The following is a 15,407-nucleotide window of genomic DNA, read 5'->3' as shown; positions in this document are numbered from 1 at the left end:
TACAGTAGAAGTGCTTGTCTTCAGCGATGAGGCCGTTGTCGTGTAACTGCGTGTATCTAATGTATCCAACCTCCGCAACATGAAAGGGTTAAAGAAGCTCCATAACACGAGCCCTCTGAGCCGTGGGAGATGAAAGTCTGAACATCAAATCAATACTCCAGTCGATAAAAACATGACGAGAGATTAAAGAGCAGAGGATCAGGCTGCAGCGTGCTAATAGAGGACACGAGAGCCAATCGGACGAGGCTTTAATTGATGCGAGGAGTGAAGGTGTTATAATGGTCACGAGCAGATCTTCAGAGAGCTCAACATGCTCCTTTAATCAAACTGCTCTTCAGACACATTAGAGCTGGCTCCTTCACTAGCGGCTGGCAGATGATGAACACCGTTGTGTATGATGTTTGATATTCAGTCAAACTATTTTACATTTTCACCTGCTGGAACATAAAACAGGTGAAGAGATCCTATAACCTGAACCACATCTACAGATCAGAAGACCACAGAGATGTGAAGATGCAGGACTGTTTTCACACCAAACACCTGTTTCTACTGTTGAACACAAAAGATGATGTTTTGGAAAATCTTGGGTAACAAAACAGTTTCTGGTCCCTATTGTCTTCCATAGGATTGTTGTTGTTTTTTTCATATTATTGAAGTCAGTGGCTACCAGGAGCTGTTCGGTTTCCCAGATTCTTCAAAATATTTACTTTAAAAAGAAAGAAACTCATACAGGTGTAGAATAACATGAGGGTGAATAAATGTTCATTTTTAGGTGAACTGTCTCTTTAAGAAGGATTTGAATTCCAGAGCAGACTGTTATTACAAACCATAACAGACTGTTATTATTGTTAATTATTATTAACTTGTCTTAAATCCCCAAGGTGTTTAATGAATTTATTGGGTTGTTTCAAAGGTAAATCATTACAACATAACACTAGCTACATATAACAAATATGACTATAACTAGAGATGTGAACAAGTGCTCTAAAGTGACACTGATCATGTAAATAATGATGCATTCTCAGAAAAAAAGGTACAAAAGCTGTCACTGGATGGAACCTTTTCAAAAGCTATACTTTTATACCTAAAGTGTCTGTATTAGTATCTTAAAGGTGCATATTATTACCTAAAGTGTATATATTAGTACCTAAAAGGTACAAAAGTGACAGCTTTTGTACCTTTTTTCTGAGTGTAACGTGACATTTTGCTAAATTGCACATTCATCTTCATCCCCAGACAGGATTTTTAGAAATTAACTATTTAAAAAACACTACCACCGAGTATTGAACTCATCACAGCCAGCTGCCATGAAAATAATGTGTGTTTGAGTTACTCATCGAGCAAGATCCGCCATACAATCAGAAAACACCAGAACCCCTCATATTTTCAAGAGAGAATGATTTATCATTTTTCAAAAACTACACTAAGGAACATTCTTTTCATTTATCTTAAGAGATTTAGTAACTTGTTTAAGAAGATTTTGTGATTTCTGCTATTTTGGAAGTTTTAATGGATTATTTATGTATTATGTAATAAATGTATTAATTACACATGCTATTAGCAATTCTATTTGTTTATTTTCAAATAATGAAATCAAAATGTTATTGTGAAGCGTGCTCTTTTACTGGCTTTGGTAGTGTACTTGAACCATCTACGTCCCTATTTCAATTTAGTTTGAACTCTTCCAATGAAAATAGTGCCAACAGAAGTCAAAGCATCACGCTTTGCATCTCACTAAGAGACAGTTTATCTGAAGTTTATTATTGAGTTGATCAGCAAGTCTCCAAATACATCCCATTTTCTCAAAACACCCCGGCAAGCAGCCAGAGCACCTCGTCTGGCGTGACTGAGATGGTCGTCTTGACCTGTTTTCTCTGCAGCTTGGAGCGTGTGGGTGTTTGACGTCAGTCCAGATCTGCTGTCTGTGGCAAAGGCACAGATAATAACCCATGTCAGGATGTATTATCTCATGCTGCAACAGGAAGTGATGTCACAGATGAAAGTTCCTATGACTCTTCCTCTTCCCACCTGATCAGAATTTAGTGCTCTGTTAGGTTTAAAACACTGTCTATATATATGTATATGTATGTGTGTGTGTGTATGTATATGTGTATATAATATATCTATATATTACACATACATAATAACTTCATAACTTCCCTATCCTGCTCATGATGGCAGTCTTTATTTCTTGTGCAGCGTAAATCAAAAACATGGGCCTTTGCCATTGGGAGTTTGGTAAGCAAGCATACAAAGCATCCAAAAACATTTTCTTCATCATGAAGCCACAGGATCAGGCCGCTTCAAGCTGCCTTCCTCTGGTTTAATATGATTGATATCTGCAGCCACATCTGAGACGGTTTGAGCTCAGCGCCGATAATTAGAAAAGCATCTCTGAGGTCCGTGAGTAACGGCGTAATGACGTCACAGCTTCAGGAACTTTATCACAGACTAAACATCACGTCTGCATGCTGTGAAAAGGAAGAAATGTCAACTTTTAGAAAAATGCAGACTAAGAAATGTCTGCAGGCTCCCTGTGTAATATTCTCCTGCAGTTTATTCAGTCATATCCACTGCTGGGCCTACAAGTCTTTTTAATCATTTCAGTGCTTCATTATGTTTTAAAAGATAAACTTTCATCATTTACTCACTGTTACACTGACTACACATGGTACAATGGTTTTGAACCATTTTTGTCCTTTTTGGAGCTTGACCGTGTAAAACAGCACTTGGACAGCTGGGCTAGTGATGGTCCTTGTGAAAGCTGCAGGAGTGGGAACGCTTGTGAATGGGACTCCTGCACGCTCCTGGTGTCACCGAGCTCAGGTTTGAGGACGGACCCCACAGGCTGCCGTAGCCATGGGAACGGGGCCGTGTTGTGTGGGGTGCGAGGGCCCATCCCAGCGGGTGGCATCCAGTAGAGCGACGTGAATTAATCAGAGGGAATAAATTACTACATGAAAGGGCCTGGTTCCCCCGTCCATGCATATTTGAGGCTGTGCTGCTCTCTGATTTCAACAGATCTGTCTCTTCCACGCTCAAACCACATTCCTCATGATTCCATCTTGAAAATATGATTTCGCTCTGTGACAATCAAAGCAGCTTGTTTTTTCATAGGATTGTGAAACGACACAAGTCCTGTTCTGACCCCTCTGGTCATGAGTTTCATGAGCTCTGACAAACATGACAGCTGGAAATACACTCATAACCTGCTCTGATGTCTCATGCGTTCATTGATGTCTCTTCATAATGCTTGTCATAGGTTTGCACATCAAAAAGAGCTAGGAGCACAGTTATTAATGTAACTTTTTATTTTGGTCACACTTTAAAGTCCAATTCTCAGACTTTTGCTTCAATAAACTCCTAATTTGCTGCTTATTAATAGTTAGCAAGGGGTGGATTAATGGATCTGAAATATGATCATGCAGCATAAGACATTAATATGTGCTTTATGAGTACTGATAAACAGCCAATATGCTAGTAATATGCATGCTAATAAACAATTAGTTAATATAGTGAGAACTGGGGTCTAAACTAACTTTGACATTTTTCTGTAAAGGATCTTTTGTCAAGCAGATCATTTCCCCACGGATGAAATCCAGTCCTATAGCTGTTGAACGCTGTTTGAGATTTTTCTGCAGGGTTTGATCGACAGCTTTTTTCTTGATTGGGTATCTGAAGTACTAGTAAAATCAATGTGTTTTACCAAGTTCTAAAATATTTTGTGTATGAATTGAGTAAAAATTATATATATTTCTAGTTTTGCCAGTCTCCAGTATTTCATTGGGTATAAATTGAATACAAATATTTTAAAGAAAATCGGACAACTGGGAAAGCCATGGACCTTTTGAATATTGTTGTGGACAACAGGAGGCTTTGTTTTCATTAATATTATATTATCTGCAAGTACAGTTATTTCAAAAATAAATGTAAGATTTGAAGTGTACTGCACATTCAATGCAAGTAAGCACTCTTTTTTATGAGAAGGTGTAAGTGACGTGAACCGGAAAGAGGGAGTTTTATCTGTTTATGATTGCAGTATGATATGTATGGATGGAGCGTGATAACCTCGTCTGAGTTCAGTGTTAAAACTTTGCTGTTTCTCTGTGTTTTGAGGGTGTATTAGGTGTTAGTCTCACACTTCCCCCCCGTCCTTTTTCAGGCTCAAGCCTTTGATGTTGTAGCCATTAGTAAAGAGCCGTCCAATGATACTTCCTCCACACACACACACACACACACACATGCACACACACACACACACATGCACACACACACTCCTGTTCCCAGAGGCATTACCACCAACAGTTCCCGTCTGCCTCACCTCAACTCGTAGAGTCTCTGGTCTCTTTCATCTGTGGCTACTGCGCTGTTGTGATGCTGTAATTATCATCATCGTAACTGCTGGCAACAGAGCTGTGAAGGAAAGGTGTGTGTACGATAAGTCCAAACAGCCACGGGTCTCGTGATGCCTTGGGAAGCTCCAGCACACGAGATAATGAAGCCGTAATTATGACGTGATGCACGTTTGAGCGATTTGGGCTGTGAAAAAAAATCAAGAATCGTGGCAGAGGAACAAAAGTAAGAGTATGGGAAACATAGTGTAGTTTGTGTTCTCTCATTAACCTGCTAAATGGACAGTCCTTGCAAGCTTTATTGCTTTTCTTCTGCAGCAGGATGCAACCATTGCAAATAACCAATAAAGAGAAATTTGGTAACACTTTATTTGAAGCCCTTGTGTATAATGCATTCATAATGTAAGTTGTAATGCATTGTATGTTTTCATAAATAATTGTTAAAATGCATTATAATATTTGAAGGTTTGTTTAAGTTTTAATGCATCATACTTGAAAAAAGTGAATAGATCATAATCACGATTATTTTGGTCAGTATTGTAATCACAATTATTTAACACGATTATGAGTGGGCCATATGACCAAATGTATGATTTATTTTAAAGATGGCGATATATACGAATAATCTAATTTAAAATAAAACTGCATATTCTTCACTGTAAGAATTAAACTTCATTTGTTATTTATTAAAGCTACAAAAGTCCTTAGTGATTTTGTCTTTGTCTTTTGTTGTTTGATTAATATTAAGCACACATTCGGCAGCAGGAATATAGCTCGCTGTCTCTTTAAGAGTCGCACGGATCCAATTTACTCTTACACATGTATTTTCATTCTCAGCTGTTTACGTTCATTTATTACATGACCAACGAGTGTTTACGCGAATAATCACTAAGCGACGCATTTTGACCCATTTTTGCGTGTACTTGACCATTTAGGTGCTTAATTAAAAGTTGGCTTTACGTGTCCATGTTGTGTTCGTCTGAGCGCATCACAGAAATCCTCCTGAGGAACAGCGCAAGATCACCGCTTTTAAAAATATTAATAAATCTAAACAACTTGAATAAATCAAGCATGTCCTGTTTTGCAAAATTCATGTTTACATGATTTTACTGATTTTGCACGTGAATTTGGGCTTTTATGGAGGACAATGGGGCGCAATAATCGTTTTATCTCAATTATTGTATTTTCATAATCGTTGGAGGCCGAAATCAAAATCGAAACCGTATTTCGATTACTTGCACAGCTCTATTATGTAGGGGTGCTCCGATTGATTGGCTACCGATCACTATCGGCCGAAAATCGCTTTGGGATGTTTAATCGGCCGTCTCTATAAAGGCCGATCGCAAAAATGACACGTCTGCTGTGAGAGGTTTGGCACAACGTGCAGCAGATGTCCAGTGTGGGTAAAATAATTATAATGCTCAAGGTGAGGTACAATTCATATTTCTTCATTAAACAACTTAAAGTAATTTGAAAACTTTCTGTGAAACATAATTTCACAAACAGCATGAGCGAATCACCGAGCGAATCACTCTTTCGTTCTCTCTCAAAATGCACAAATGGCTTCAAATCACATTGTGTCTGGAGTATAAGCGAGCTGCACAGTCGACACAGGAATTGTCGCTTACACAATTGAGGAAGTGTCGCATCGTCACTAAAGTTAACAAATTGCATTTCTTTTTATTTCTTGCTAGTGTTTTTTAACCATTCAGCGCTCGCGCAATTCCTGGAGACTATGTGCGCATAGCAGCACAAACACATAACGTTCACTCCATTTGCGGTGCATATTTTTTCCACGCTCATGATAACGGATTAAAGCGTTCACACTGCACACGGTTGCGGTCCGGCAGTGCGTCCCAGGAGCGGTGCGTCTGCAGCAGTGCAGAGATCGAGTCAGTTTCCGCTGCAAGCGCTGAAATTAAGTGTGAACATGGATTGACACGAAAATGTAGTAATTACACCATAAATGCATATAATTAAAGTCACTGTAAAAAAAAAAAAAAAAGTTGAGCAAACTTAAGTTTAAGGCAATCAGCAGATTTTTGAGTTTTCTCAACTTTTATGTTTTGCAAACTTAAAACAACAAGTTAAGAACTCACAAATCTGCTGAAGCTGGTTGCCTTAAACTTTTATGTTTGCACAAGTTTTTTTTTTTTTTTTACAGTGTACTGTGTTTCACAGTCAACACATAGTCTTTGGCTTTTTGGCTAGATTCAAAGGAAAATAGCACTTTTAGATAAACAAGGCAACAATAGATGGCACTCGTTGAGTTCGAAAACAAAGTTCTTTACGAAGGACTGCTTGCAATAAAAAATTTAATGCAAAAGAAAATGCAGTAGAGCTGACTGTTTCTGTCAATGATAATTAAGAAAAGTAGTTTAAATGTTTTGCCAATTGCTTTAGCAACTTAATATATAAATCTAGAAGTAAATGCAAAAAGCATTTTCAGTAACAATGTTTGGATTTGAAATCAAAATAATGGATAAATGGTGTGTTTGTGGTAAACAGCCATGGATCAGTAGTGGACTCCTGTGTGAAAGCATGCACGATCTGATGATTATGTAGCGCACGTGGACTGCACACGCACTGCAAACGGAGTACGTGTGAACCAGGTGTGAAAGGCCACCTCGCACACAGCTCACTAAATCAGGCTTGTGCTGGGTGTAAGCTATTGTGCAACAATTGCATGATAGTCAAAACTAAAATCCAGTGCATGATCAAACATTTAGGTGAGATAAATATAAATGTTTAAAAATGTAAAAAAAAATACATAACTCCACCCCTCAAATTAAAAAAATCCCATCTCACAAGATTTACCTAAGAGGGGAATTCATTTTCAATGAAATTCAGGCCCTGAATAAATGTCTAAAAATCTTGATTGGAAGGCTTTAAAAAGATCGGTATCGGTGATCGAATCTGCAGATACTGCTTTTGGCTTCAAAAATCCTGACCAGAGCACCCCTAATATTATGATATATTATTATGATATATTATTATTATTATGATATTATAACTGTGGTTACTCGTGAGATCATGCAATGCATTATAAGGCATAATTAATGCATTAAAACTACTTTTATTATGCATTATATATAATGTGCAAAAATAAATGCTTCTCAAATATTTTCTTATTTTTAATGTTGCAATGCTTAATATTTGAAACGATAAATTTATTAAGCATCTCACCTTTGGGGATTTAAGGCAAGTCGGAGGTTATTTTAATTCCAAGTATTTTCTTCAGACAAATCTCAAGGAAACCGATAAGAACATTCTTAAGGTAGTAAATAAGAAAATGTCAGTTCAGATCAAGAGATTTAGCTTTATTTTCAATATAAAACCTCCTCAAAAAAACCTAGAGAAATACCCCGTAGACTATTTCAATCATCACTTTTGTCACAAACATTTTTAACGCATGTCAGTGCGTAAGCAAATTAATTTTTTTCTGCATTTCCAAGTAATATTGAGTGTCGAGATGGGTTTTTTTGCTCTGGCGAGGTGTTTCCCTCTGGCACCGAGGCCAGCTTCAGAAATACCCGGCAAATTCAAAGTGTTTCATTTTGAATAATCAAGTCTTGACTTCATTGTGTTAAGGTTAGCTTTATTATCATACACGTTTGATCTGCGACGGTTTCAAGAGTGTTTCGTCTTTATTTACTGTCTGTTTATTTAGTTGTTTTTATTTGGCTTCTCCATAAATAGTTTTGTCTGGTTTTAAAGAGATTGTTTTAATGTGACTGTGTTTTTATGATTTATTTCAATAATAATGCTCTATTCAAAGCTTACTTGTGTCAGATTCCTCCAGACCGCAGGACAAACAATCGTGGAGTTGTTTTATAGCGCAGGGAGGGGAGTGTTTTGATCGGATTGGGACTCTTGTGGGTCTGTGTGTGGTTATTTGTCTTCATGTCGTCTCGTACACTGTAAACAAGACGGAGTTATTGCTTCGAAGCGTCACGCTGTAATGAATAAGCTCTTCTTTGTCTGTTAGCACTTCATCACTCATCTGGTTTTAGCAAGCTAAGTTTTATTAAATTATTTTGAAGAACACATAATTGAAGCCATTAAATCTTCGTCTCTGTTGTATGAAGATGGACTTTATTGTTGCTGCCTATAAATTATTATGCAATTATGTTTATGCTCACAGACTTTTACACAAATTCCTTATTAATACATTTAATATTGGTGTGTGTGTGTGTGTGTACCTACTTTAATCATATATAAACATATACATCATCATAATATAGTTAAATATTAATGCTAAATAATATATTTTATTCCTGTGAAGCAAAGCTGAATTTCCAGCATCATTACTCCAGTCTTCAGTGTCACAAGAATTGAGCTAAACTTGACAAAACCTCCTTTTGTGGACATCCTCATTCATAAAAACAGTATACAAAGAAATTCAGTTTTTGTTGTTTTTTTTATTGTAAAGATGTAAACGTGTTCTGTTAGGGTGAGGGTTAGGTCATAGTGTTTATAAAAGCAATAGCAGTATATGTAATTTCCCCATTTAGATGGTCAAATAAGCGTGTGTGCGTGCATGTGCATGCATATGTGTGTGTGTGCACGTGTGTGTGTGCGTGCATGTGTGTGCACGTGTGTGTGTGTGTGTGTGTGTGTGTGTGTGTGTGTGTGTGCACCTGGTATTCATCACGTGCTGGGGACCAAATGTCCCCACAAGGATAGTAATACCAGTAAATCTTAATCTTGTGGGGACATTTTTTGGTCCCCATGAGGAAACAAGCTTATAAATCATACAGCATAAAGTTTTTTGAAAATCTAAAAATGCAGCATGTTTCCTGTGAGGGCTAAGTTTAGGTGTAGGGTTGGTGTAGGGCAATAGCACATACAGATTGTACAGTATAAAAACCATTACGCCTATGGGATGTCCCCATAAAACATGGAAACCCAACATGTGTGTGCGTGTGTGTGTGTGTGTGTGTGCGTGCATGTGTGTGCACGTGTGTGTGTGTGTGCGTGTGTGTGCGTGTGCGTGCATGTGTGTGCACGTGTGTGTGCACGTGTGTGTGCGTGCACGTGTGTGTGTGTGCGTGCGTGTGTGTGCATGCATATGTATGTGTGTGTGTGTGTGTATACAGGTTTATATATCCTGAATACACACAGACGTATGGGGACTCGTGTCACGGGGGGGACCTAAACTGAGGTCCCCATGGGTACAAAAGCTTATAAATCATACAGAATGAGTTTTTTTGAGAAAGTAAAAATGCAAAAATGAAAGTTTCCTGTAAGGGGTAGGTTTAGGTGTAGGGTTGGTGTAGGACGATAGAAAATTCGGTTTTTACAGTATAAAAACCATTACGCCTATGGAGAGTCCCTACAAGGATAGCTGACCAGACTCTGTGTGTGTGTGTGTGTGTGTGTGTGTGTGTGTGTGTGTGTGTGTGTGTGTGTGTGTGTTGCTGCAGTGATAAATTCATAGCACTTTTTGGACTGTGCACTTGTGAATTTGAATTTCTGGTGACTCGCAAGAAATTGAGTAGAAATGACATGAATGCAAACAAAGAGAGAACAATATTGAGCATATAATTCATGTCTATGAATTGCTTTTGTAATAATAACATCTACTAAATGCATAAATGTAAATGGAGATAAATGATAATGACACTATTTGTGTTTTGGATTTTTAGAGACTTTCCAAAAGTTGCACGCAGGCACACCTCTCTGCAAGTCTGGCAAATAATAATATGCATGAACAGTTATGAGATGAAACCAGAGGTCTCGGTCTCTTCATGTTGACGGAGGGGGCCGGCGGCTGGGGGTTGAGTGTGTTTAAACGTGCCTCTGTTGTTATGTCTGCGTCTCCTTTGAAGTTCGTCAAACCTCCAACTAAGTGGCACTCATTTTCCCCATCTCACAGATCTGGCAGAATTATTTCCAGATTGCGGTGCGGTGCCACAGGGAGACGTGGTGTCAGGCGTAACGTAGCTCCAGCAGCATCACAATAACCTCTTGTCTGATTTTAGTCTCTTTAAGAGGCATCGAAATGAAATTGACCTCGATTCTAATAAACCACTCACATTTACCCTCAAGACAACAGGAATAGATGCACAGCCTTTAAAGACCACTGTGGAAATTTTGCTTATCTCACTTTCACTCAGTCAGGAAATGGAGTTTTTTCTCAGTTACAGTAATCTGAAGCACAGATGAGCGCCACAGTTTGAGGATCGAAACGACTTTCTCAGAGTGTTCATGTCATGTTCCTCTTTATTCATGTGTCCAGTGCCTGAAAGAATGACTAAAAAAGATCTGATGCTTGTGGAAACTCGTGCATCTCACCGTCTTGATGTCTTCATGGTGAATCAATGGCATCCTCTAATGTGGTGATGCAACCCAATATTTTTGGGGGCCTAAGTCATTGACAGACACAGAGATGTTCAACTAGTGTTTCTCTGATGCCGTGTTTTGACTGTGTCAGTGTCTGTTTTTATCTAAATGGAAACTTTAATTTCAGTTTTGGTAAAAAATAAATTTTGTTGCATCACTGTTTGAATGGTGTCAGTTTAAAATATCACGATAAGATGTTTTTTTTTTTCATTTAAACCTGGAAATAAATAGTTTTAGGATGCATAAGCGTTCTCTCTGTTGGTGGCTAATCGAATGAGTGCTCTTTGGAGAACATGAGCGTCATGTTTAATTCCTGTAGCTGATAAAATACTGACAAAATATGAAATGAATGCTCATTTTTCATCATTTATAATTTGCACCCTAGCACAGTAAAGCTAAAATAACTTTCTTTTGTTCAGGGATGTTCCTGCATATGGTGTGTTGAATGGTTTTTCTATTGGGTTGTTCTGAGTACTACACCGCTCCTAAATATACTTCCTCCAGGCATTATCATAGAGACCAAAGGTTCATCTGATTCAGCGTTCTTGACCACATCAATGGCAACATAAAGTGTGTAAAATGATCGCACCCCATTCAGATGCGTCAAACACATCCGTGCTCAAACAGGAGATTAAAGACGTAACACTCAAAAGCGCTCGCTTCCAAAAGGTCCTCTAATTTCCGCTTCAAAAAAGCACTTAGATTTTTAAAGCAAAGAATACATTAGACGGGACAGCGTTTGAGACCCGAGGAGCCCACGGGTCGTCGTGTCCATCAGTGGTCAGTATTAAAGGACCGAACCCTCAGAACAAGTCATGCCTGCATTGTCGTTCAAAGAAACGCCGGATAAAAGGAAAGAATCGCATGCAAATAGATTTTGTGCTCTGATATATAATAGCCATGTTTGTTTGATGCCATATGAACACTGGACTCACGCTGCAGTGAATTCATTTGTATTTGTGCGGGGGAAATATTGTGTTGTTCATCAGCAAAATGATGCAAAAATGGCACCTAAATGAACAGAAATGCCTCCCAAATTAAAGAAACTGGGGCAAAAAATGTCCCTGCTAAATAAACTAAATAGCCATTAAAGAGAAATGTTGAAAAGTGTTGATTGCAGCATTACATTTCGATCTGCTTATGTTGCATACATTTTTATCCAATAGTTTTTGTGCAGCGTTGAGCATTATAACCAATCACACACATCTATGTCGAGCCAATCAGAGGTGTTTAGAGTTCTGTCTAGTGGGCTAAATTCTGCACTTTAGTAAAGTCTGTCATCATGAAAGACAAAGAGATTGATGCTCCAGTGTACACTTCTTCATGTTTTTTGCTCGCTTTATTCCCAGTTTAAATAGCTGTTTTATTTTTCATGCTGGTAATGTAACCAATATGAAGTCTTGATTTTATGATACATTAAAAACGCAGTAAACTAATTCATAAATGTTCTCAACTTTTGTCTGTGTATAACCTACAAGATTATGATGTGCCTTTTTCCCCAAACATTTTAAATGCATTTTATTAATAAACAATAATAATCATTATTACAATATCAAGAGCAATAAATTGCAATAATGGTGTAGCCAAGCTTCAGGAATATGATTTGACTTGTCACAAAAAGTTTGTTATTTAAAAAAATGCACTTGGTTGATTATTTGTTTGGTTGACTGATACTTTTTTTGCAATGCTTTTAGTTTTATTTCATAGATTGAAAACAGATTGAACATTATACTTACTGGCCATAGAAAATGCTATTGGTCTCGAGTATTGAAATGAAATGACAGTATATGGAATAGCTTGAAAATATCTATCAGCCAGAGGATTTCTTTATTGTGGCTTTAATCCCTGGGTTTGATTACAGGTGTTTAATGCTGAGCACTCATTATGAAGAAAGGAGAAAATGGGCTTTGCACATAAATGTGGCCACGCGTGGCAAATCTTTCAAATTCTGTAGGAAACGCAGTCTGAAAGTCTCTCACACATGTGCACAGATGAAAAGACGCTCGTATGAAAGGCGCAGCAGTCAGAAGTTTGGCCAAGAAATGCAGCTACTTCCAGCCATGCAACCGCCATGACACATCGTGTCAAACAACATGCTGTTAGCATTAGCAAACTGGATTTCACATGAGTTATTGAAGGCCATTTGTAAACACAGACATGAAAGCAAACAAGCTCTTGTGCTGCTGGCCTTGATCATCAAAGGCGTATCGATCAAATGGCTCCTTCCCATTGATTCCTTCAGTAAATGTATTCAACATCTGACACGCTCACACGCCGCTTTCAAGCATCAGACTTCAACTGAGCAGCATCTTATTGTGTGTGTGTGTGTTTCTTGCAGTCCAACAAAGTGTCGGTGGTCCAGCAGGGGATGCATCCTCTGACGCCGCTGCTGCCTTACGATCACTTCAACCCCAGTCCTCCACACATTCCCACAGACGTCAGCCAGAAACCAGGTAACACATGATCTAAAATCTCTCCGGATGAGCTGCATTCAAAGCAGTAATATAGCTAATACACACACCAGTGTTGTTATTTTCTCATGATGTCCGTCCAAACCCATGAGCTGTAGTTTGTCAGTGGAACACAAAAAAAGGGTGTTTTTGCAATATGGTTCCCTAGTGAAAAATAAACATACTAAAATGTATTTGAAATACATTTATTTCATGCTAAGTATGCTACAAATACATATTTATGTGATTAATAAAAATACCCTGCAATTGTACTAATCTGGTATACTTAAAATCTTCTAAATTGGAGCAACTAATTTTTTGCTTAATGCACTTTAATAGTGCAAAAGTAGTGCTGAGGTCCATCTAAAGATGCACTGAAGGATATTTGATTGTGCTAAAGTACAGCTATACTTCAGGTACACTTTAAACATCTTGCATTTAAAGACTGATATTATTCAAAAATCATACAATCCTCATCAATAGTGACATTAAAACACATTTTAGGCTTAATATTAAGAAGTGTGCATTGTGCCCAAGTAGTACTCCAAATAAAGTCTCGAGTGATATGCGAACTATACTTAGTATTAAATAACTGTATTTTAAATATATTACTTTTTTACTAGAGTTTATAGTGAAGAAAAGAAGAAAACTGCAATAATGGCATTGTTAATATGTATTATAAATAGGGCTGTTGAGCAATTCATTTTTTTAATCTAATTATTTACATGATGTGCCGATTAAATAATCAAATTAACCGCATGTCAGTCAGTTTTGGCTGAAAAGTTACCCCCCAAAAGCATCATTATTTAAAGTGATTATTGTGTAAAATGAGCAAAGTGTTAAAGGTGGGGTAGGTGATTTCAGAGAGGCTAGCAATAGCAAGCTATCTTTGAAAGCATAAGATCCCACCCTCCCTGCAAATCAGTCTCCAAAGCCACGCCTCCTCCAAAACACAGACAGAGCAGAGGCTAACCAGCGACACCATGAGAGACAACATTAACGCTGTCAGATTAGCTCACGTCTCATTCACCGCTGAGACATTACAGTACAAAGCGCATAAAATTACAATAATAACGCCTTCCATTCTCGCTCGCTCTGCAATAGCGTAATGAACGCGCTGATGACGAATCACATCTGTGTGAACGGGGTGCATGGAGGTATGCAAATACATAGGCTGACAGGCAGGTAAGACAACCTATCAGAGCCCTCGGACCGAGGAATATGATTGGATGAATATTTTATAGTCCTACGGCTTCCACAGACGATATAAATGCATATAAATATATTTAGAAAACTTTGTGATTTCTATCGGGATTTGAAGAGACTTTCAACCAACATAACAAAAAATGTTTTTGAACCAAATCACCTACACTGCCTTTAAATAGACATTACAGGAAGTAGCTTTAGAAAGACATATTTTGATTCAATCAATAATGATAATGAATGGGCATTAGTTGTTTGGGCTTAAAAAAAGAGAATGAAAATATACTCTCAATATGCAATTAAAACTGCCAGGATGTGGCAGCAACTTCATTCAACCAGTTCCTTCAAACAGCTGATTCACTCAAGAATGAAGCAGGGGGTTGTCTTATGAAGGAGTCAGTGAATCATTGACTCACTCGTTTCAATCAAAAACAAGGATTCATTCAGGAATGAATCACCACTGTGTTTCTGGCATTTGTGAAGCAATACTGTGTCTAAAATATAACAATATTAACTTCTTGTTTATTGAACTATTGTATTAAATTGATATTGTGCAAATATTCAGCAAATTACAGCATTAAACTATATTATATGATATAAATATAATAAGAGGGGCATTTTTTTGCCCTCATATCTTGGATCACACAGTCGTCAGTCATCCTGCGTCATGTTCATCAGCTATAATCACACCAAACAGCCTCAATTATAAATGTCTACACCATATTTTTCTGAAGTCACATGATGCTTTGTGTGAGGAACAGACCTGCATTTGATTCATTGTTCACTAATGATCTTCCCCTCCGCTGAAGCACAAACCCGCTTACTACAACTATTATAGTGTTTTAGTCTTTACAGCTGTGCTCAACATGAGCTGTTATTACAAAGCAAGAGCTCCTTAAAGAGTACTCAGAAATATAATTGACATTTTGTGAGTGATTTAAGTGTTCAATTGTGAATGAACGATTCCTTTAATGCGGCAACTGTAAACAGCCTACAATTAATGTATATACAGTATACTTAATGTCATGTTTAATACACAAATTTCTAAGGCCTTGAT

At 37.8% G+C, this 15,407-nt stretch overlaps 1 protein-coding gene across 19 annotated transcripts in view; it reads left to right on the top strand.

The window, feature by feature from the left end:
• The window catches only part of LOC306862529 (transcription factor 7-like 2), a 55,723-nt gene that overhangs the window by 15,238 nt on the left and 25,078 nt on the right, over positions 1 to 15,407 (top strand). For all 19 annotated transcript variants that reach the window (XR_013783569.1, XR_013783570.1, XR_013783571.1 and 16 more), the window contains exon 4: positions 13,036 to 13,150. Coding sequence is in view for 10 of the 19 variants with exons in the window: in XM_079405366.1 (XP_079261492.1) it covers positions 13,036 to 13,150 (115 nt within the window). In the remaining 9 variants the exon portion in view is untranslated. The remainder of the gene's footprint in view (positions 1 to 13,035; positions 13,151 to 15,407) is intronic.

The sequence above is a fragment of the Barbus barbus genome (assembly GCF_936440315.1).
Source record: "Barbus barbus genome assembly, chromosome: 43".
Lineage (NCBI taxonomy): Eukaryota > Metazoa > Chordata > Actinopteri > Cypriniformes > Cyprinidae > Barbus > Barbus barbus.
Note: the sequence above shows the minus strand (reverse complement) of the source record. Positions and strands in the feature narration are given on the sequence as shown.